The sequence below is a fragment of the Camellia sinensis genome, chromosome 1, assembly GCF_055761805.1.
Source record: "Camellia sinensis isolate YWXY chromosome 1, ASM5576180v1, whole genome shotgun sequence".
NCBI lineage: Eukaryota > Viridiplantae > Streptophyta > Magnoliopsida > Ericales > Theaceae > Camellia > Camellia sinensis.
In genome coordinates this window covers 12,081,290-12,105,560 of record NC_138961.1, presented here as the reverse complement: position 1 = coordinate 12,105,560, position 24,271 = coordinate 12,081,290, and the positions used below count along the sequence as shown (strand labels likewise).

Here is a 24,271-nt window from a genome sequence, read left to right as displayed (position 1 = left end):
ATTTGAGAGCGGATCCACGAATTGTGGACAAATTTGGGTCAAATTCGTGAATTTCACAAGGACTCTTCCATTTGGATTGAGTGGTTTGGGGGAGAAAAGAAAAGAAAAGAAATTGAGAGAGATATATTTCTTTTATTTGTTTGAATAACTTAAGTGGAGAAGAATAGAAAGAAATAGAGTAAAATAGAGATAAACCCATTTATCTTATAAAACTCATTTTCTATCTTCCAAAAAATAGAGAAATTGGGAGAGAAAAGAAACCGACAGATTCTTATATTTTCATAATACTAATTTTGTTCCCGTAAAAATAAAAGAAATAAAATGATTGACAAAATATAAAAAGGTTATTATAGTAATATAATATAAAACAGTTTCTTTTATTTTCTCTTATGAAATCTAACTAAACAAAAATGAAAGAAATCACAATCATTTCTTTTCTTTTCTTTTATTTCTTACTTATCCAAATAAGAAGAAGATAAACCACAATTATTTCTTTTCTTTTCTTTTCTTTTCTTTTCTTTTCTCTTATAACTTAAGTAATTATTTCTTTTCTTTTTTCTCTTGAATTTCGAAACATAGTGTTAGTGGTTAGCCAACAAGAGGTAAGGTTACACATTTTCTAACACATTTTCCTTATTTTTTGGGGTATATTACACTTTGCACCCCTGTAATTTACACAAAATTTCACTTTAGTACCTACACATCAAATTGTGACACTTAACCCCTTGCACTTTTGGTCAAATCTCACATTGGCCATTTTGTTAACAGTAAGGCTAACATAAGTTACCATTTAGGGAGTTAAGTGTCGCAATTTTGATATGTAGGGACCAAAGTGAGATTTTGTGAAAAGTGCAGGGGTGCATAGTATAATTTACCCTCAGATGTTCTCTCTCTCTCTCTCTCTCTCTCCCCTAATAAAAAATTTAAAAAAACTATTTTAATCTTTTTCATTTTATTTTCATAATATATATAATTTTTAATATAAAATTTTAATTTTATAAAATTAAAATATCATTGAAAATATACCTTTAAAATGAGACTAATATTAAATATATTTAATAAAAAAATTAAAATAAATAAAAAGTAATTAGTATGTTTAGTTATGTTTTGAATTTATTATTTTTTAAATAGAAAAATTAATTTGATGAAATAAACACACAAAAATCATATATTTTTGAAATTCTCAAAACAATCTTCATTAAAAAAAAATCATATGAGAATAATTTTTTTTAAAGGAGATAAAAAAAAAACACACAAATCCAATCTATGCATAGGTGCAAATCACATACAGAGGAGTTTTGAGGAGATGATTAAAAACTAGTTTTATGGAAGAAAAAAAGAGTGTAAAAAATGTGAGATCATGTGATGATGTGATCATGATTTTTTTTAGGATAAATTACCCAAAATTTCACTTTAATCCCTACACATTAAAATTGTGACATGTTACCTGCTAAAAGGTACCCTCACTATTAACAAAAGAGCCAATGTGGCACTTGACCAAAAGTGTAAGGGGTTAAATGTTACAATTTGATATGTAGGGACTAAAGTAAAATTTTATATAAAATACAGGGATGCAAAGTGTAATTTACCCTATTTTTTAGGAGGGGAAAAATGGTCATGTTGCCGCGCAGTCACTGATTAGTAAGTTATTAGACCTGTCATATAACTTCTCATGTATTTAGGACGGAGAGATTTTGGAGATACAAGAATCTTGGTCTAATGAATTTAAGAGTAAATGGTTATCAATGGGGCTTTTCTCTATTCTCCTAAAATTTGAAAGAATATATATATATATATATGGACAATTTGTTGGAAGATTTTCTACTTGTTATACCGCTAGGGCACATAATTCAAGTTTTACTCGCATAAGAACTAAGCATTTTCTTTGGTGTTTGAAATAACAGAAAGGGCAGTGGAAGCAAAGCTTTGCAAGAAAATATTTCCGTACTTGGTAAATTATAATTTCTTTATTTTGGGCATGAGTGATTTAAGTCTAGAAACACTACCTATTTACCCTAAAAAACTATCTCAAAAGTGCTCAGATTTAAACTTGCTATGGAGTCACATCTAGAGTGAATCTGGTTCGTATATTTCTAATTTTAAACACTTCTTTAGCTAATTTTTCTGATACATAACATGGTTATTTCCATCTTGTGCCCAAATTTACACCGGCCTCATTGCCATGCAAACATGTTTTTTTTTTTGTGATACATAACATGGTTATTTCCATCTTGTGCCCAATGCAAACATGTTTTTTTTTCTGATACATAACATGGTTATTTCCGTCTTGTGCCCAAATTTACACCGGTCTCCTTGCCGTGCAAACATGTTTTTTTTTTTGGGTGAAGACAAGCATGCAAACATGTTTTTTTCCAAGCTAAACAAAGGATTGATCATCAACAATTTGTTCCAGGCTAGTTCAAAATCTTTTCATACTAAAGAAAATATGCATAACCATCATTTACTTTTCTAGAATACACAGCTTTTCAAGATAAGCACATAAATTAAAAAAAAACAAAGAAGTGAGTTAAAAGTGAAGTGTGAATATCATTCCCAAAATTAAAATTGTGTAAAAAGCTAAAGCTCATATAAAGCTCGAAACCCATCTTAACCTTCTAGCAAATGCAGGACTGACTTGGGAACAACAACATCTCATTCTGCATGCCAATTGAATCATTTCATAGAATAACATAAAACACATTAAGCATCTGAAGCTTGCTTGCGCTCTTTAATCAATGTGCCTACTGCTCTGAACCAACGCATTAGATTCCGGTTATCCTTCACATAAAGCCAAGCTTGAAGAAAAGGAAAGAGGTTCTCATTTATACCTCGCTCTTCGATATAACTATGCAGTGCATCTCTCATCCCTTCGTCAAGATCTCTGTATGTGAATAAACAAATGTGTAACTTCATTTTGGACAATTACACAGATTTTATCACAAGGAAAAAACAAAATACAAAAAAACTATGGAGTTTAAACATGAAAGTTATTAGATGTTTTGATTCTTAGAAAAATTTCCAGCTTTGATACCATACAATGACACAATAGATATGTCAAAAAGGTCAAGAAATTAAATAAAAAGTACCATTCTGAATCAGACAACTAGATTAATTGCATTTTATCCTAGCTAGTTTATAACCTCAATTCCAAATTCCTTAACCTTTAATTTTCCCTTAAAACCATATATCACTTACAAGAAGGCCCAAACCCCACATACTGATGTCATTGAGTCAATCTTGATTGAACCATAATTTTGTATTGCACAACATTCTTTGTAGTTACTTCCATGAATGATGTTGTCTAAATTGGATTCCACTGATAGTTTCGTATCTACTCATGCTATGCATCTATGAACATGTTTAGAATATGTTGGATATAAACAACAAATAACTACAACATTGTTTCTATCGCAAAGCTACTAGCTCATAGTTAATCAATCAACAAAGAAAAATAAAACCCTCATAAATGCAGTACTAGACTTACTGGAAAACAGGGCCATTGTATTTGGTCGGAACTACAAGAAACCCAGAAGTTTCAAGCTTGGGCCTCATTGAAACAGAGTGAATCCCCAATGCATCAGGGTACAACCCGCACAGAAAATGCAGAGACTCCTTCTGTCCAGGCTTCGAGATATCCACGTGAAGGAACAACTGGTTAATACCGTCTTCACCATCATCATCTCCACTAATAATGTTAGCCAACTGCATTACCCGGAGACTGATCTCCTCATCACCATAAGTCCGTTTTAGAACAGGACCACTTCTGTCAAGTGCTCCTTCCACAATTGTAAACGATGAAGGAGGGCTCACCTTCTATAAAACACAAATTGTAGCAAAATTAAGATCAAACCACTAAAACCCTAAACAAGAAAAAATGCACCTAAATGTTGACAATCCCACTAAAACCACAAACATAAAATGTATCTATATTCAGACAAAGACATTAAAACCCCAGTAAATCCCTAAGAAACCATTTGGATTGTAAGATGAGAAACGAAAGTAAATTATTGTAGTTTCTCACCTAAGTTTGAAAATAAAATAAATTATTGTGATTCTTCACTATCTAGCAATTTTGGTTCTTCACCAAATCTTAAAGACTTCTGTTTCTCGTCATTTCTTACCTCCTTGATCATTCTTTTCTTTTCTCACTAGACCCACAATCCAAACAGGCCGTAAACATAAAATGTATTTAGATTTGAGACAAAACAATAAAAACCCTAAGCAACGCAGCCAGAAACGCCCAAAATAAAACGAATTCAAAGTTAGATACTAAAACCCTCCACAAATTCAGCAAAATGAGATATGCATAACAGTGAGTGATTTGATAAACTAAACCCGAGATAAATCAAGCAGAAGACCTACATATATTCATAGATATACAAAAACACACATAATTACAGAGAGAGAGAGAGAGAGAGAGAGAGAGATTTACAGGGGGAGGAGTCATTTTGGAGAGTTCAAGGTAGTGTTCTTTGAGGTGACGGAGCAACATAGAGTTGACGGCGGAGGACACGCTCGTCGACGACCGCCGGGATGATAACATGCACCACTGTTGCAGAGCGCCTCTGGCTCCTGCCAATGCCTGTCTCCACATTTTTGCTTCGTTTGGTTTGTCTGCGATTCGAATCGCTATCACTTCGTTTTTTTTTTTTTTTTTTCAATGAATTACAAATACACCTCATATATACTTACGAATTGTTGTTTATAATTTTAAAAATTATAAATATTTGTTTGTAAAAAAGATTTATTTAACAAAATTAATTATAAAAATAAAATCCATAGTTACTCTCTTATAAAATAATAAAATTAGATGAATTATTAATTGAAATATATTTTTGATATCATTAAAAACGGTTAATTGATTTGATTATTATTGATAAAATAGGTCATTTGTTATGAAATTATAAATTTCAAAAGGCGAGATATAATTTTTAGAACTATAGGGATAATTCATATTTTAAGTAAATCTCAAAAAATGTATTTATAATTTATCATTTTCTAAATGTACTTTCATTTTATATTGGAACTTGGTTTCTTTTTAGGGAAACACTATGGCTGTACCAAATGCATTTTATAACTAAATAATAAAACAATATAATTTCATATTTTTTAAGTTATAATTAAAAAAAATATCATAACAAAACATAATATAAAGTATAACTAAAAATCTCATGAGTCATAACTAAAATAATGTCATAATTAAAAAAAATTAATCATAACTAAAAAAAAAAATGACATAATTAAGAATACATATGATATACCCCTTTCAAATATGTGCATATTAGAATTTCTCTTGATTTTAACATAAAATAAAATTTTATATCATTTTGTTATAACATATAACTTTCATTAAGAAAATTGATAAAAAAAAAATTGGATCTTTTTATATTTTTATTACAAAATTATAAATTTAATCTAACTTAGGGGCTTTTGGGGGTACATTATTTTAGTATATCTTTTTATATTTTTATTTTATTTGGATCACATTAACTCTTATTTAGGTCATATTACATCTCTATCATATCGTACATTTTTTGTAAAAAATTAAAAAGTATACTTATTTAAATCATTCCAAATAATCTCTTAATGCGTTAAACACTCATTTAAAAATGAGTATCTCTAATAGTATTTTATATATTTTTTGTTAAATTTTAATTTTAAAATGTCTTTCTTATTTTAGAGAATTATTTTTTCAAAGAAAAAGTCACGAAAAAAAAAGGAAATTGACAGAGAATTTATAATAAGATGATAAGGGGTTGGAAGAGAGATTGAGAGGCAACAAGAAATGAGCTAAGTAGTGAGTGAAGGCAATCGGAAAGGGGCCAAGGAGGGAGGTATGGAATCATGGGGAAGCGGCTAAGGTTACACTTGTAAATAGAAAATAAAGAAATGATTAACATTCTTAGAGCATCTCTAACATTGTATTTTGTTATTAACTTTGAATAAAAAATTTATTTGATATCATGTACTTCAACGAAAGATTTTGAACTTTCATCAAAATGCCGGTCGATAGGACGGATGTCCAGTCGATCGATCGGCCAGTGTAATTTTTTCACAAATTTTTGCAAGGAGGTGGTTATCCTGAGGGACAATAGGCTGGACATCCGGCCGATCATTCGGTGGTGAAAATAACCTGCAATTTTAACGGTTATGAATAGTGATTTGATGAAAAACAAATCCATCCTCAATTTGATGAAAGATCTAAGAAATTTTAGATTTGATACTTATTTGGTGAAAAGGTTGGAGCAACAAAATGCATCTGTTTTCATCAAATTTAAACAAAAGTTGCTGAGTTGCAAATGGTTTTATGTAGATAAGTACTAACAAGTGCCTTATGGGTACAGGTCATCACATGGTACGCAAGAAAAAATTTCAATATTACCTAATCTGTTCAACTTGTTCCAGTTTGTTTGATTGCCCAGCTCGTCCCATCCCATAAAAGATCATTTGGGCTGTGGACAAAAGTTTGAAACCTGACTCAGTCTATAAACCTGACTCAAACTATCCGATCCAAAAAAAATATTGTTAAATTCAATTTTAATCCATTAAAATCAATATTGTTCCACTAAAAAAAAATTTGACGACCCATATTATCCTTGTAAATTACATTTTTTTTAAAATACACAAAACATAAATTGTTAAAAATTGAATTTGATAGTGACCGATAATATCTTCGTAACTCAACTTTTTACATATAATATTGTCATAATTTGTTAATTTGGTAATTTATACTTTAATTTGATTGTTTTAATAGTTTTAATTAATTTGATCATATAAATTATTAAAAAAATAATAATATATATAACTTAATAATACAAGTCTAATAAAAAACAAAAGTGATATGGACCCCCTCCAAAAACCATCCCCAGGACCCCCTCTGAGGTGTCATTTGCTTGAAGCCATGTGAAGAACAATTGCACTGTGAGGAAGGTGTGATGCACGCACCTGTAAGACAAAAAATATATATATACATAGGCTGAAAACAAAGACAAAACAAAAAACGGGAAGCCCTAACCTGATATTTTCTTCTTCCCCACCCCTATCCCTCTTCCCTCTTCCATCCTACTTCCGCCATTGCTCTCTTCCGTCGACGGCCATAGCTCTCCAGCCATAACTCTCTATCTCTTGCTCTACTAATCTTCGATCGCATTCCGATAACATTTTCTCAAGTAACGTTACTCCAAAACCCCTCATTCTCCCCCTCTCTCTATCTACATACATTGATCAATCTCTGTGAAATGTCTGTATATAATCTTATAAATATGTGAGGGTCAGAAACATTTTTGTTATTTTTAACTCTGCACTCAAATTTATGGTGGCAGATGGCTAAAAATAATTTCCCCAGAAAATTTTTCAGCTGAAATTATTATCAGCTAAAATTATTTTTCAGTTTCAGAAATGTAAAATAATTATTGTGAACTAGTTTATGAACTTATTATGAGCTGAAATTATTTTTCAGTTTCATAAATGTAATGAACTTATTATGAACTTTTTAATAGTGTTTAATATGTGTTCTGTGATATACCATGACTATGTGAGGAATTGAAGTTGCTATAATTTAGTTATACCATAAATTTAAATTATCACAATGTAAATTTGAACATAACAGTTTCAAAGTTTAAATTTAAATTTATGAGAGTGAACATGTAATAGTGTTTGAACATGAAGACTAATTTGAACATAACAGTTATAGGTTGAACATAATAGTTATAGTGTTTGAACATGTCATAACAGTTGTAGTTTGAACATAACAGTTATAGTGTATGAAGGCAATAACTGAAATGAAATAGTGTTGGAATAATTTATTAGATAAAGTTGCTATAATCTAGTAGTGTTATAAAATAATCTTATAATTTTTTTATGAAGGCAATAACATAACAGTTATAATTTTTTTTGAAAACTGGGACTTATCCACAAAACACAAGTCCAATAATTTTATAAATAATCATTCTAAAATCATTCTATTTGAATTTCATTTTTGATTCTCATAGAATGGAGGTTGATTCAAATGGTGGTGACAATCCTTCAGTAAATGAGGGTGAACAAGTTGAAGAACCTAAGAAGGGTATATGTTTTAGCTCAAAAGAAGAAATGTATACATTTTATGCCAAAAATGCTAAGCATGTTGGCTTTTCTATAGCTCATAGAGCACAACATTTTGGAGATGATAGCCAATTAAAAAACTTTGCAATTGAATGTTCTCGAGTGGGGAGAGAAAAAAAAACTTAGAAGTGAACCCTTTGAAGCCATCTTTGTCCACAAAAATTGGTTGCAATGCAAGGGTATGAGGTAGTCTACAAAAAAATGGGAGATATATGTTAACCACAGTTAACCTTGAGCATAATCATGGTTTGATTCCCACCGACTCTCGTCATTTTGCAATGAATAAGAAAATTCGTACTCCTGTGAAGAGAAGATTAGAAATCAATAATCAAGCAAGGACTGGGGTGTCTAGGAACAATCATTCAATGGTTGTTCGGCGAAGAGGTCGTCCAGTTATGAAACGAAAGGTTGCTAAGTAGATCAAATAGTGAATCGGTTCAAGACAACAGCAAAAAAACAAACAAAAACAAAGGTAAATTGTATATTGAATTGAACTTGTTTTTTATTTTTTTAACAAACTCTTTTCAAGTACATTTTTACAAACTCTTGAACAAATATAGGCTGCCAAGGTGCTTCAATTTGAAGCTCAAGCTCAAGCTTATACATCGTATTATCCTTATATGATTGGCATGCAAAATAGTATGTATGCACCGGTATGTGTTCATAAGACGACTTTATATCAATTGTTTGTTTTCATTTACAAATATTTTGTAACATGTGCTTTTTTACTTGAATTATCACAGGTGGTAAATGCTATTGGAGGCACATCTCTTATCCCATCAGACTTTGTAAGCGGTACACCGAGAAGTTTGATGAGTGCTCCAACTCAAATTTTTGGGTTTGGATCTTTAACCCCAATGGGGTTCTAATGCATGCACACCGGGAATGAATGATGGACATTGTAGACATGTTTGACTAGTTTATGGAACGTTGACATTTTGTTTTTAAGATTGAAACTTATTATGTTAAGTCTTACGTTAGATGTCTAACACATGTTGTGTATGAATTTGCAAGATTGGTAATGAAGTTCAAAACAGTGTATGAATTTGTAACACAATTTGGTATTATTATTATTATTATTATTATTATTGGTTATGTAATGAAGTTCATGAGCTTGATATTTTGACATTGTTATTGGTTATGCTATGTAATGAAGTTCATGAGTTTGCTATTAAGTCCCACTTTTACAGTTTGCTATTTTGTTATTACTAAAACACTGTAAAAAAATGTGTCTTTGAGTTTGCTATTTTGACAGTGTTTGAGCATTTTGACAGTGTTTGAGCATGATTTTTTGACAATTCATTTTGACAGTTCAAAAATCTGTCTTGAAATCATTATTTTTTGACAATTCATTTTGAATACCACCAAGAAGGTTTAAAAGGCTTTGCTTCTCCCTCAGGTAGATACCCAAAACATCATACTGGGTTAAATAGTTGACATATTTGAGGCTAAATAGTTGACAGAGTTTGCTAAGGTCCTTATTGGTGTATTCAACAAAAAATTTGAGGCGAAATCATCAAGGCTTCAACACAAGGCTTATGCTTCTAACCAGGTGCAGATATGTGCACCAAAAAGAATCAGTCACTAATTGGAATTGCCCAGCTAAACATCACACTAATCCTAACAGGTTGGTAGCTTTGCAAAATGACATTAAATTGGTAGCTTTTATAAATTGACATTAATAAAATGACATTAAATTGAGATGGAAACCACTCAAGGGATCACCCTAAGATATTAAGTGGGGCAAATCTAAAACAAAGGATTAAAAAAACAGGTATCTTCTGTTCCATTCCACACTAAGTGTTCTATTCACTCAACAATCTAAAACAATCAGCGAACAAAACAATCAGTGTTCCATTCAGTCAATAAGTGTTCCATTCCACAATCACTGTTCCATGCACTCAATAATCTAAAACAATCAGTAGGACATTCCATTCCAACATAAAATAACAAACTGTAAAATAGATATTCCATGCCATAACAAAACATCATATTGTTCCATTCCACAACAACACATCATTCACTGTATAATAACAAACACTAAAATAGATATTTCATTCCACTCTAAAATAACAAACTGTTTCTTAATAATACATATTCCATTCCACAACAAAACATAGTTCAATCTACTTCTACTTCTAACTAGCATTACATCTTCATAAGTAATAAGTCTAAGCAACACAAACAATACAAATTCTATTTTTTGCATCTTTGAGCCCTGAATTCGAAGTTGTTCCGTCATAAATCTTAGCAGTTCTCCTTCTACTTGTCTTGGAATTTCATGATCTCTACATTGTGAATTCATAGGCACACACCATCCAATGAAACTACCACAATCATTACAAGAGTAGAATAACTTGTTTTTCTTTCGATCAGTCTCAGAAATTTGAATAGTGGCCTTTTTATTACATCTAGGACAATTTTTGTTCAAGTACGTCAACCGATCTGAGCTACTGCGGTTGACAGTTGAACTTGGCATCTGCAATAACAAGTTATCCTCATTAAACTATAATAATCAGGGTTTAAATTTAAATTATCACAATGTAAATAACACCGACGACAATATGAGAATCAAAAATGAAATTCAAATAGAATGATTTCAGAATGATTATTTTATAATATTATTGGACTTGTGTTTTGTGGGTAAGTCCCAGTTTTCAAACACTAATAAATTATAGCAACTTCATCTAATAAATTATTCCAACAATATTTCATTTCAGTTATTGCCTTCATACACTATAACTGTTATGTTCAAACTATAATTGTTATGACATGTTCAAACACTATAACTATTATGTTCAACCTATAACTGTTATGTTCAAATTATTTGACATGTTCAAACACTATTACATGTTTAGTCTCATAATTATTCTACATTTTTTAAACTGAAAAATAATTTCAGCTCATAATAAATTCACAATCATAAAAAACATAGCTAATCAAAACAGCATTTTACAGTGAATGATGTGTTAGAGTGAATGGAACAATATGGTCATACTCAATTCCAAAAATAGTACTACAATAATCCAACATTCAAAAGGCCATGCTCAATTCTCATACTCAATTCAAAAGGCCAACAAGTAATTACCATACTAAACTAATTACCACATTCAAAAGGGCAACAACTAATTACCATACTCAATTCCCAAATCAAAAGGCCATAATCCAACATTCAAATTGTTTATCAGTGTTTGGATTTGTCAAAAGCCCTAATTGTTTGTTAGTGTTTGGATTTGTCAAATTGTTTATCACCATTTGGATTTGTTAAAAGCCCTAAATCTGCCTAATATTGTCAAAAGCCCTAATATACAAGATACATATATGTATCAGATTTATCACTATTTGGATTTGTTGAGGAATTATATACATTCAGATTATATACAAAATCTATCTTTTAGATTGAGGAATTTTGCCCTAATATACACCTTTGTTCATAAGAAATTCACTCAGAAAATGAATATATTACTCCTTTGAGGGTCTTTTTTTGGTGCGTTGGGTGGGCAAGCCCACAGACAAAGCTAACTACAAAGTCTTGGGGTGCCCCATTTGTTATCTGCGGCTGAAGCCGCAGATAACAAATAGGGACTACTTGCCCTAGCTACTAGGTATTAGGATACCTTTACGGACTCTTCTAAGACACTTGGCTTCCCGATACATATATATACATTCAGATTATATACAAAATCTGTCTTTCAGATTGAGGAATTTTGCCCTAATATACAAGATACATATATGTAGATATATATATATATATATATATATTTACCAGATTATCTCGTCGTAAATGGGATGGAAATAGAGAGAGTCGAGCGTCGAGAGGACAAAGTAGGGCGTTAGGAGGACATTGTAAGGTGTCGAACTGAAGGGGAGGACCTGTCGTCGGCGTGAAGGGGAGGAGTTGTCCTTCGTCGAATGAGATGGAAAGAGAGAGAAAAAGAGTCCAGAGTCGGGCGTAGGCGTCAAGGATGTCGGAGTGAAAGGGAGGAGCTGAGGGAGTCGACCATCGAAGTTGAGGAGTTGTCGTCCGAGTGAAAGGGAGGAGCGGAGCTATCGGGCTCTCTTGTCATAGAGATGAGAGATATAATCTGAATGTATTTTTCATTTTGAATTCTAAAAGAAGAGGTGCGTGGCCCCTGTCTATCACATAACCGATCACGTGCCTGTCCAGCTCACCTAGGGGTCGTGGAAACATTTTTGAATAAAAAATATGTAACTTGGTTCAATTTGATTTTGGTTTGTAACATTTGGACTTACAGGTGGGACATCATTTGTTGATTGGTCAAAACCTGAAAATCCATTAATATATGGGATGTTTATACAATAATTGCAAGCCATGTAAGACTGTCATGTCTCTCATCCCATTGATGACTCCTACTTATAGGTATTATTTAATGTTGAAAAGTGTATAAAAATATCTTAAAAATTGTAACAACCCTCATACTGTTTACTGATTTATGACTGACCGATTACCGATAATCACCGATTACTGTCAAACGAAACTGATAATGACTGATAACTGACTGATAATCGAACTGAATAAAATACTGAACTGACTGACTGAAATTGAAACTGAATTGACTGAGTATATGTTAGTTAATTGCATCCTATCTGTTTGATTGTCTGATTATCTGTTCATGTTTATATGTTTAAACTGCTAATTGAAGGCCTTATCGGCGGCCGAACTAGAAACCGATTGATGTTCCGTGACCCTCATATTTAATGTGATTTTATGGTATAATTATCTGAAAACTGATTAGGTGTGATTAAATTAGATTAAAATAAGCCAAGTGAAGAGTTGGATTTAATTACCGTTTTGCCATTGAGTGGGCCACTATCTCACACACATACTTGAGCCAAGAACAACATTTCCTCAGCCATTTTCCTTTTCATTGCCGACCAAGAGGGAAGAGAGGAGAGAGAGAGTGAGAGAAATTGAATTCTACCTTGGGTTTTGCTTGGAATTGTTTGAGAATTGAAGTGTGATTGCTACTTTGAGCTCCTAGACCTTGAATACAAGACTAAGGTAGGACATTCATCTTCTTGTTGTTGTTCTTGAGTTCATTCTTGCACAATTCATGCTTTAATTGTAGAGTTAAGCCATGTGTTGGTGCATACATGTTGGATTGAAGCTCATCTCTTGCATGCATGTTAGTATTGTTGCATTTTGAGGTTGATTTCATGGACATTGGTGCATGCATGCTCATATTGTTGTTATAGACCATGTTTTTCATCTGGTTTTGGAAAGAAATGAGCTCATTTGAGCAAGCTTTGGAGCTTCAATTTGGTTTAAAACTCATTCATGCATGTGTTGAATGTTGTTCTTGAAAATGGGTTTGAATATGGTTTTAATTGACTCACCTTTGGGGCTTGAATTCATAAATTGAGCTTTGAAACTTGTTATACATTGAATTTAGTTATGTTTTCCAGAATTTGGGCCCAAGAGGTCGAGTTTGGAGTGGTAGAATGCTTGGTTTGAGCTTGGGAGGCAGATCTGGAAATTCCAGATTTGGCTTCCTCGCTCGAGCGAAGGATTCCCCGCTCGAGCGAGCACCTTTGTCCAGGGCTCCGCTCGAGCGACCATCGAGCGACCATCGCGCGTAAAATCTCAGCATCCAGTACTTTTACTGTTTTGCAGACCGCTCGAGCGAAGGATTACTCGCTCGAGCGAAGCCTTTGATTTTGGACTTACGCTCGAGCGGAGAAAGTCTCGCTCGAGCGAAGCCCCTATTTTCAGCAAAGTTTGCAAAATGTTTTCTAAGTGTATCTTTGCATCCTCATCCCATCCTAGGCATTCTTAGGCCTAGTTTAAGACATTTAGATGAGGATATCGTTGTAGAACACACCAAGGCCAATTAGGAATTAAGTTATGTTATTTCCCAACTGTGTAGCTTAGTGTGTTCAATCTGTAAACTGTGTAGGGTTGGCGACTGGGGAGACACGCTCTAGCATACTGTAACCCAGAACTCTGTGAGTAACGATTGTGTAAAGATATGTTCATAAATGAATATCTTCTGAACAAATGAACTGCACTGTTTTCTGAACTGATTACTGTTAACTGAATGAATGTATGTCCTATATTCTGAACTGTATTGTGGCATCCTTAGCACCTACTGTTTACTGTTACTGTTACTGTCACAGAGATCTCTGTCGGTTCCCTCGTGGAACCACTACTGTTTACTGATTGATGGCCATCATTACTGTTCGGTCTTTTAAGACCTACTGTTACTGTTATGCTAATGGATGTACCACATATGACTGTTTACTGTACTGAACAACTGAAGTACTGATTGAATTGAACTGTTTTCATTACTGTAAGGACATTCATTCTAAACCCCTTTACGCTTTACGTTATTCACTGGGCTTTAGCTCACTGCTCATATATATATGTAGGTGTACAGGCACCAGACCGGAGCTAGGAGCGCGGGTTAGACTCCAGTTTTGTCAAGCCAGCCTTTGTGCCTCACTGCGAGATTCCGAGTTGCCATGCTATGGCTTGGGGGTGTTTTGTTTGTTTTCCCCCGCCTGTCTTCATACTGTCTAACTGTACTGTATAGACTGACTGTTTACCGTACTGTTATAAAGGGATTAAGTCCCTGTACTGTGTGACTGTAAATTTTGTATAGACCGTACTGTTTTGTACAGACGGAATGTTTTCTGTACTGTTCTGTAGGGTTGAGTCCCTAGTTGAATAGATGTAAATCTTGTACATACTGTTCTGCACTGTTTATGTATGAATGCATGAAAAGCCTTTTTGCATACAGAATGTCACAGCTCAATGGACACTATTTATTTACTGTGTTGGCTTCCGCCAGGCCCTGTACTCTGTTTTACTGTATTACTGTTCTGCAGGCCTTCGGTAATCTCGGATTACTGGCCGGTTACGGTGCTAAACCCATAAGGCCGGGTTTGGGTCGTGATAAAAATAAAAAAGGGGGGAGGGGTCAAAAAATGTATTAATTTTAATAAAAATATATTAAATTAAGTAAAAAAAATGTATTGTATTTTTCAAATTTTTTATATTTTATATTTCCAAGACCCATATTATAAACTCTAGTGTTGGTTGACAAAAAAATTAGAACCCCAAATTAATTAGTTACTAGTGTGAAACCCAAAATTTGATTGGCTAGACCATCATACTCATATCTTTCATTAAATTTGATGAAAATTGTGTTTTAACCGTTTCACCAAATTGGTATAAAAATATCTTTAAGATAAAAATAAAAAAAAAGGGTCAAAAAATATATTAATTTTAATAACAATATAATAAATTTAGTAAAGAATGTATTGTATTTTTCAATTTTTTTATATTTTATTTTAGCAAGACCCATATTATAAACTATGGTGTTAGTTGACAAAAAAAAAAAAAAAAAAAAAAAATTAGAACTCTAAATTAATTAGTTACTAGTGTGAAACCCAAAATCTGATTAGTTAGACCATCAGACTCATATCTTTCATTAAATTTAAATTTGATGAAAATTATGTTCTAACCATTTCACTAAATTGGTATCAAATGAAGAAAGTCATACTTTTTTTCATAAAATCAAGAAATCATTTAACATTTTATCAAATCTCACAAGTAATTATTAGGTGAACGACCAAATTAAAAAAGATTTGATAAAAATTTATAGTAAATCGGATGACCGGCCAAATTTGATGAAAAAATTAAAACACATCATATAATATCAAACTTTTATTTAAATTTGATAAAAAAAATTGAGTAAAGTTATATATATATACATAATTTTTTTATTTAAAAAAAAAAAATGCCAAAACGATTCTTTCCTTCGAAAGTGCCGGGTTGAATTTTCGAGCAGGGCCGAGTTTGCCATACTTGTCGAGGACCATTGCTGTTTGAGAGTGAATGGGACGATGATATGATACATACAACACGAACAATTCGCACACATTGATTCCTTGAAATCAACACTCGATTGATTCTCCAATCAATGGTAAGTGTGAAGAAACCAAACTAAATAAATACCCAAAAAAAAAAAAAAAATCAAGCTAAGGTTGAGTACTCCCATGGTGTTTTCTTTACTTATATCGATCTAGGGTTTTGGGTTTGGTCAATTCCTTATATCTGTTTAATGTCTACTCGGGTCAATTTATTTTATTTTATTTTATTTATTTAATTTTATCTCTCTGCATACATACATATTTGTGTATATCTATATATGTGTGTAGCTGTGTTGATTGTATTGAACTGTTATGACAATTGGATTCTTGGTTTATACCCAGTAAAAGTACCCAAAAAACTAAGATGGGTTTGGGGGCTTTGCTTGTGGACAGCTTAGGGCATTCAGATTCCCATAATGAGCAAAATGACTGAATTCAAAACATAAATAGAGGTGTCTGAAGGTGATTTTTTCCCCCTTAATTATTTCTGTACATTTCTTGTTTATAGTGTTTTCTATGTGTGTAGTTTTGTTGATTATGCTGAACTGTTATGACAAATGAATTATTTGGTTATCCAGCTTTGCTTGTGGACAGCTTAGGGCTAATTTAGATTCCAATAATGAGAAAAATGACTGAATTTAAAACATAAAGAGGCGTGGTCTGAAGAAGTTCCACAGCCCCCGCGCCCCCCCCCCCCCCCCCCCCCCCCCCAAAACTATTTTATTTACATTTCTTACTTTATAACTAAGATGGGTTTGGGTGCTTTGTCTGTGGACAGCTTAGGGCTAATTTAGATTACCACAACTGAGAAAAATGACTGAATTTAAAACACAAGAAAGATAGTTTGAAGGTGATTTTTTTTCCTATTTTTTATTTTATGATTTCTTATTCATTTCTATACATTTCTTGCTTTTAATCATTTCTATGTATTGAATTTGATTTGAAGATTGTTGCAACTTTTCATGCTATGGTTGTTTTGAAAAATAAAAAGTTTATTATGCAACAAATCATGATGTTTCTTATTTATCCAAAAAAAAATGATGTCTCTTGCCCTAATAATTTTCACATATATTTCAATATATACTTTTAATAGTTCATTACTTATATTCCAGAAGTAGTAACGTGCAGTGGTGTACTTTTTGGACATATGGTCAATGGTATTTTGTTGTTAGGTTGGTTAAACATTTGACTTTGATTTAACAAGCGAAGATGGAAAGGCAGGCACCTTATGCTGATCACAACGTCAATCCATATGCTGCTGCTCAAATGCAGCAGATAGCCCTGCAGAGAATGCAACAAAATGCTGGAATGAGTAATTTTCCTGGAAGGCTTGACTCTTTCATTTCTGAGAAGGAACATATAAACATGCTCTCAAAAGAAGGGCATAGACATCCAATGTCATCTCACCCATACAGCGAAGGCAAGTATTTTTCTGGACTATGCAAATTATATCCCTAGATTTTTGGTACACTATTGCTATTGAAAGTGGTGAGACTTTGATTTGATGTTTCTTGTATATTCTTTGTACGTTATATGTTCATCATATTTGTGTGCAAGGTGCGTTCATTTTTAATTGATAGACAACCTGAGGGTATGGACTGTCTTGTGAGAGAAGGTAATGGGAGAAACTGATTTCAGAGAAGATTTGAGGAGAGAGGAATAAAGGAGGAAAAGAAGTGTTTGAAGGAGTAGGAGAAAAAGAAACATGATAGTTGGAGAAATATTCTACTTAGGTATCCTATGATGCTTACCACTGGTTATTGGAGAAAAAAAAAAAAACATAAAAATTACATCCGTTATTTTTTCAACACTGTAAATTTTAAAATGCAAAGTTACAGCCTGCTATATAACCCGGCTAATGAGGCGAGGTTATGTAGAAGTGAAATACTTGAAAGTGAGTTAACATTCTACTTAAGGAATAGGTAACAAGTAGGAACAAGCAAGTAGATCACACTAGCAACCCATTAAGGTGGTTGTAACAAGGTTAATACTCCTAATAACGTAGAATTAGTTCTAACTTATATATATTCCAGTCTACATCTAATGGAAAGACTTTCTGAAACATACTTTCTTGGTGCAACTTGCTTGTCCGTCTAAGATTGTCAAAGGAACAAAGTGGTAAGTACAACATTCCATAGTTAACCTTCACAATTTAGAGATTCACATTGTTAGCTTAGTTGAGAATTTTTTAGAAATATTCCATTAAAAGGATGAATTAGGCAAAATAGAACCTTTTTATCTTGTCTTTTCAAAATGGTGACTATTATTGGAAGTAGAAAAGGTGGATGAAGGTGCCAACTAGCTTAGTTGGAAGATTTTTAGTAATTTTACCAGAGACTTGGAATTGAATACATCTTTATCTGAAATGGGGAAATTTGTATGAAGGGAGGGCTATGCGTAATTGTGCAGAGATGTTACATATCTATGAAGCTATCAATCTCCCAAATGGAAACCACCTTGAAATTGAACAAATCTTCTAAATTTTCTCTTTGCTTTGAATTTATTCTTTCTTAGACTTCTCTTATGGTCTTTAGCATCCTCCTTTTATTAGAAAAAATTCACCCAGGAACCTTAAAATGCCAAAGGTACAATTTTTTGGCTTACATTTCTATTTATTTCTTGAGTCCAGATTTCATAAGGTTCAAGTGGAATGACACCAAATCCACTGTTGTTGATCATTGTTTCGTTAAATCTGTCCAAAAAAATAATAATAATTTGAAATCAATGATGGGAGAAATTTTGTTGGGATCACTTCTTCGTGGTTTGTGGAAGAACATAACAGCCAAAACAAGTGTGTTGCATTGTTTTATTTCTTGTTGGTCTTCTTTACCTGAAGAAATTCTCAAGTATGTTTACTTCAACTCTTCACTGCACAAGTATCTTCTACTGCTTCATGCTCCGGCTTTGATATCTTTTAAAAAAGAATTATGGCTTGTTGAATTGGTGTTGGAAATGAAGAACTAGCAAAGCTTTTCTTCTCATGAAAGAGTAGTGTTACTTAAACTCATTAATGTTTCTTGAAGCTTAGATTCAAGAGATCAAGCCTCGAGTTAGTGCGAGCTTGGCATTCGTTAACTTGAGGGAGTGCTTATTGAAATTTTCTCAAGAAACTGTTTTCTCCCTTTATGAATTGATTAGTTTTTTCAAAAAGATGGTATAAGTTGAACCATTATAAAATTAGTATTTAATGTTTTCTTTGGTACAAAACTGATGCAGGGAAGCTTAGATAGCTTAAGAATAAGGGTTAGATTTTAAGGGAACGGTGGTGGTTAAAATATAGGTTTGAGAGAAGATTTGAGAAAGCCAGAAAGAATGGAGAGGAAGTGTTTGGGGATGAAGAAAGATGAAAGATGGAAAAAGAGAGTTTCTCCGTGGATAACTCCTATGATTTGTACTATTTTTCATGCCTGCGGAAAGTCATAATACTAATTTGTTCAGTCATCCATGCCTAACACCGTGAAAACAAAAGTTGCAACTGTCAATATAACCTAGCTAAGGCAGTCACTTAAAAGTGAAGTGTTTGTGGTGATATGCTCTGTTATCAAAATCTTACGATTCGCAATTCAATTCACAATTTGATTCATAATTTTTGTAAAATAGATACAAATCTATGGGTGAATCTATTTTGGAAATGAATTTCTAGTGAATCGCATGATTCACAATCGATTCACGATTCGATTCACTTTTTATGATTCGTGTAATTTTTAAAATGATTGTGTCCGATATATTTTTGACTCTTTATTTCACCATCTTTTTAGTAAAAATGACATAATATAACTTCTTATAGCATTTAAAACCAAAATGATGAAGATCATGGAAAGAAGAAAAAGAGCAAATCTTCCCGAACATTTGGCGATCTCAGATGTGTCGATGGTGACTCATTTTTTCGATGAATCATTTCTTCGGACAGAAGAAGATTATGTAAACACTTACTCGAAATCTCACTTATCAGATTCCATTGTGGAAGACACCATTTTTTCTGAAGAATTCGCCATGATATATCTGATCCATGCATTTAAGGATTGACTGAACAATAGAAATAGAATATTCATTGAGGAGAGTTATGATATAAGTAGACCAAACAGGAATTTTAGGAAAAAGATCTTTTCGCATGAAGCACATTTAAGGCATTAAGAATTAAAGATTTTGAATAATTTTGAGTCTTTATGTCATTATAGTAGGTTTTAGTAATTATGGGTATAATGGTAATTCTAATAATTGTTGGACATGGGTTGTAGGGGTCACCCATGGGTTTTATTTTGGGTCAAGTTATTAAATGGGTTATTATATATGGGTTTTATTATGTCTAAAATAATCTTAGTGGTCTAAGTTCAAGTTTCCTATTTTGATATGAAGTAGAATTAGAAGTCATTAAAGTTTCCTATTATGATTGAAGTAGAATTAGAAGTCATAGTTAGTTTAGAATATTAGTAGTTTCTAAATTTGAGAAATAGTCCTTATAGAATTAGGAAAGTCTTTAGCCTATAAACATATGTATAATCTCAATGATTTAAGGGCAGAGTTAATATTATGAAAATTTGATATTGTGTTTGCGTGATTGCCTATCCCTTGTGAGGGTGAAACTCTTCTCTTCTTCTTCTTCTTCTTCTTCTTCTTCTTCTTCTTCTATCCAGCAAGGTTACTGTTCACGTCACTGTTCACAGTGCTTAGAACAACCACCCAACTGTCCCTAAACACTTGTGTTTTTATTCCCAAAATCCTACCCTTTTACAAACCCTTAAACTCTTATTCTATTAAATATTTCTGCAGTCACAAAATCCCACCAAATCAAGTCCTATAAGTCTATTGTTGCTGCTACCAATATACTTAAAACCGGGCTCACTACTTGTAGGAAAGTAATCCCTACTCGTCCTACATTACAAAATAACCAATATATATACATGATTTGTTATTATTTTAGTGATTATGGAGTTTTTAATAGAATTCAATCAGATTCAGTCAGCCCAACATATTTTTAACCTTTAATCTCTTTTCTTTTTTTTCTCTCTTTATAAAATCATAATATATTTTCTAAAAATATTTAAGATTAAAGTTACATTATGAATTATCTATTGCTATTATTAAATTGAATATTACATATGTGAGGTCAGTTATGCCTTTTAAAATATTTTTGGTTTTAAAATAAAACATTCTAAATAATTATTTCTTACTATTTGCTCACTGTTACTTAAAAAAGTATGTATACTTATTGTCCAAATATCAATATCGTTGTTAATTATTGTTATATTGAAAATTAATAGTTTGTCTATTTGGTTATTATCTTAATTAAGAATGGTTGATAAGAAATATCTAAAAAAAAAGAAAAATAAAATGGTGATTTTACATAGGAACTTTTGTTAATTTCTACCTATTAAATTACGTGATTATCATTCAAAATAACATTTTCATAGATTTAAGTCTAAATATTTCATATTCATAAAATATATTTAATATCTAAATGTGTAAACATATGTTTTTAAGTAATTTAGAAAAAGTGACCAACTTTTTACGATTCACGATACGAATCTTGATTTGACAATTGTGGTGATGTGAAGTACTGGGTCAGAAGTTGGTGGCTAGCAAGGTTGAGTACTTCAAAGCTTAGCAAAATAAAGTTACTAAAACATCTCTAGCAACAAGGCTCAAAAGTCAATTATAGCCTAATTCTAACAATGATACTTTGCTTGAGCATATTGAAAACCAATATGTTATAAATCTTCAAAGTTGAAAATCTCCCTAATTGAATTCGGATTGAATTTGAGTAACAAGTGGCAAGTGAATTTTGAATGACAATAGGCTTACATGAGGAGATAAATTGACTGCACTTGTATAATTCCATTGTGAAAAAAGGTGCATGCATATATATGTTGTTCCTTTTGTGAAAATTAATTAAGGTTATTTTTATTTTTTGAAAGACTGTTAAAAGGATGCTATAGCCACAAAATATTTTGGAATAAGCTCTTAAAACACATAATATTTTGAATGACAATAGTCATTTTGTTTCGTCTTCACTTCATTGTTCCTTTTCCCCATGTCAACCGCACTGTGTGTGTCATAGAGACAGTGGACTTGCTTTGAGACTTAAAGAGAGCAATTTTTGCTTATAACTCTTCTAAGCTGATTCAAACCTGGTATTGCACAATACATTTCTGCTTTTGCATTGAATCAATAAGTTCTCTTTTAGAGGTAAAAGTTCTTTGAGAAATTGGGAACACCTAATTATGCTGGTTCTTTTTATGCTCAAATCATACACTTACCATATGAATCCATTATCTGCTGAATGATATTTGCTGAACCATGCAGCCAATGCCATGATTCTGCAATGTTGTGATCATAGAGTACCCATTAATCTAGAAGGATACATTTTAAATATGATTTGAGGCCAATTAAGTGATGCAGAGAATGCTGTCAATTAAAATAGAACATGTTTAGAAACACTGTAGGCAAATCAGGATGTTGTGATCAATAAATGGCAGCATAAGAGAAGATAAAATAGGAGTTGAGTAAATCTATGAGAAGCTGGTAGGCTGGTTGGTAGTATAGTTGAGCTTGAGTATCAGGCGAGTTATGATAAAACAATGCCCAATTAGGAGGGGAAAGATTGAGTACACACCTAACCTTCGGCATAGTGCACAAACTGCCCAAGACTTGAACCCGTAACCTCAAGGTTATTAGGCCAAGTCCTAACCATTGAATCAATGGTCACCCCTAGGTGAGTTATGATGAATAATGTTTATTTGAATAGTAGCATTCTCGCTACAAACCTTTATTTGGATTATTGTTAGCCAGGGAGCTCATGTGAACTGGTTGCAATAGACATAGTTAATAATATATTCTTTTTGTACCCTTGTCATGAAGCAGGTCAAGGGGGCAATGCAGCTCGCTCTGTTTACGAGGGACAGATGCCTGATCCAAAAGTGGATTCATTGAAACAACCCAACATGGAATCTGGATTTCAGGCTCATGAGCAAGACATGGAAATTGGATACGAGGACAAGCCTTCAACACTGACTTTTGAAGGTCTCGAGCAAAGGTTCCTTGATGAAATTATGAAATTAGCAAAGGAACAGAGTGATGCCGAGGATGCAGAAAATGCTAAGCACAGGGAGGTTAAGTCAATATGACTCTGAAATAATTAACCATTTTAAGTTGACCTTTCTTCTTCTACGATAAATTTCTTAATAGATATTTTGCTAGATTTGAATTTTTGTTTTAATTCGGAATGATTAACCAACATATTTACATTCCAAATGATTAAAATAATTAACCAACATATTTACATTCCAAATGATGAGAAATATTGATCAGTTGAATACGCATTCATTGGCATGAGTATTTGCTTGACCTTCAAGTTCTTCCCCACAACCCCGAGAGAAAAAGTGGAATGATGTGTCAAACAAGCATCTCATGATGGGCTGAATTTCTTATTTCCATTATTGAGAGTTTTAACATTTTATTGTGTTTTTATTTTCAGAAAATAATACAGATAAATACACAGTACCAGGAGAAATTGTTATCACTTCGAGCCCAACAAGCCAAACGGAGAGAAGAATTTCTTCTCAAGGAGGCACAGGCACGGCTACATCAGTATCAGCAAGCTGGATTGAATCACCACCACCCAACCAATGCAGGCCCAATTGATCCTCGTGGTGGCTACGGTGGGGCAGCAGCCACAGAAGCACACCGGGCTTATGCCACTGGTCAATCCGAGTCCTACAGAGATAGAACACCATTTCTTGGGGGTGGGAGGAATCAAGGAACTGATGCTAGGGTTCCAATCCCTGAGGGCCGTGTTTACAACAATACCAGTGCCCGCAATTACTGATATAATAGTTGCAGTAAAATACATATAAGTTGGTTGGAACGGCATACTGACTGCATTCTTCTCTCTCGCTCTCTCTCATGTTTCTATTCTGGTGTTGTTTGAATGTGAAATAGAGAATGATCTTCACCTTGACTATTTATGAAGGAACCACTATGTTCATTATAAATGCAGACTTTTTCTCCTTGTTTGTGTGAAGATCTTTGTCCTTGTATTTTTCCATTCATCCCTGAGCAAGAACATTTTGATGTTGTTATATAGAATTGATTGCATCACTAACAAGAACACAGTTTTAGGGCATCTTCTCATATCCATATTATCTTCTCGCTCTGCTATGTTATTTTGTGTTACCCATTTGAGAGAGAGTGAGAACTCTCCTTATATTAATTGATGACCTTAGAGGACTAATAATAATATAATAACAATTCACACCAAAAATGATGTAAAATA

At 32.7% G+C, this 24,271-nt stretch overlaps 2 protein-coding genes across 10 annotated transcripts; one reads left to right on the top strand and one right to left on the bottom strand.

Annotated features, from left to right (window-relative positions):
- Positions 1–2,483: 2,483 nt before the first annotated feature.
- LOC114287678 (mitochondrial acidic protein MAM33) lies at positions 2,484–4,682 on the bottom strand. Its single transcript, XM_028231108.2, has 3 exons — positions 4,433–4,682; positions 3,485–3,813; positions 2,484–2,881 (listed from the first exon to the last, which is right to left on the bottom strand). Exons 1-3 carry the CDS (start codon positions 4,592–4,594, stop codon positions 2,701–2,703), a joined length of 672 nt encoding a protein of 223 aa, XP_028086909.2. The 5' UTR covers positions 4,595–4,682; the 3' UTR covers positions 2,484–2,700.
- An 11,175-nt stretch (positions 4,683–15,857) lies between these two features.
- LOC114287680 (uncharacterized) lies at positions 15,858–24,019 on the top strand. Of its 9 annotated transcripts, none has more exons than XM_028231113.2 (5): positions 15,858–16,052; positions 16,342–16,461; positions 17,172–17,419; positions 22,861–23,108; positions 23,474–24,019. In XM_028231113.2, exons 3-5 carry the CDS (start codon positions 17,209–17,211, stop codon positions 23,822–23,824), a joined length of 810 nt encoding a protein of 269 aa, XP_028086914.2. In that variant the 5' UTR covers positions 15,858–16,052; positions 16,342–16,461; positions 17,172–17,208; the 3' UTR covers positions 23,825–24,019. The 9 variants fall into 9 exon arrangements, with proteins under 9 accessions (XP_028086914.2, XP_028086912.2, XP_028086913.2 ...); XM_028231116.2 differs by having other exon boundaries at positions 15,869–16,052; positions 16,393–16,461; positions 17,209–17,419; XM_028231114.2 differs by having other exon boundaries at positions 15,869–16,052; positions 16,393–16,461.
- Positions 24,020–24,271: the final 252 nt, after the last annotated feature.

Coding starts and splice junctions, on each gene's coding strand:
- LOC114287678 (XM_028231108.2), bottom strand. CDS start 4,594: ATGTGGAGACAGGCATTGGCAGGAGCCAGAGGCGCTCTGCAACAGTGG. Junction 3,814..4,432: donor CCAAAATGACTCCTCCCCCT/GTAAATCTCTCT, acceptor TGTGTTTTATAG/AAGGTGAGCCCTCCTTCATC. Junction 2,882..3,484: donor TACAATGGCCCTGTTTTCCA/GTAAGTCTAGTA, acceptor ATTCACATACAG/AGATCTTGACGAAGGGATGA.
- LOC114287680 (XM_028231111.2), top strand. Junction 17,420..22,860: donor ATCTCACCCATACAGCGAAG/GCAAGTATTTTT, acceptor GTCATGAAGCAG/GTCAAGGGGGCAATGCAGCT. Junction 23,109..23,473: donor AAAATGCTAAGCACAGGGAG/GTTAAGTCAATA, acceptor TTTTATTTTCAG/AAAATAATACAGATAAATAC.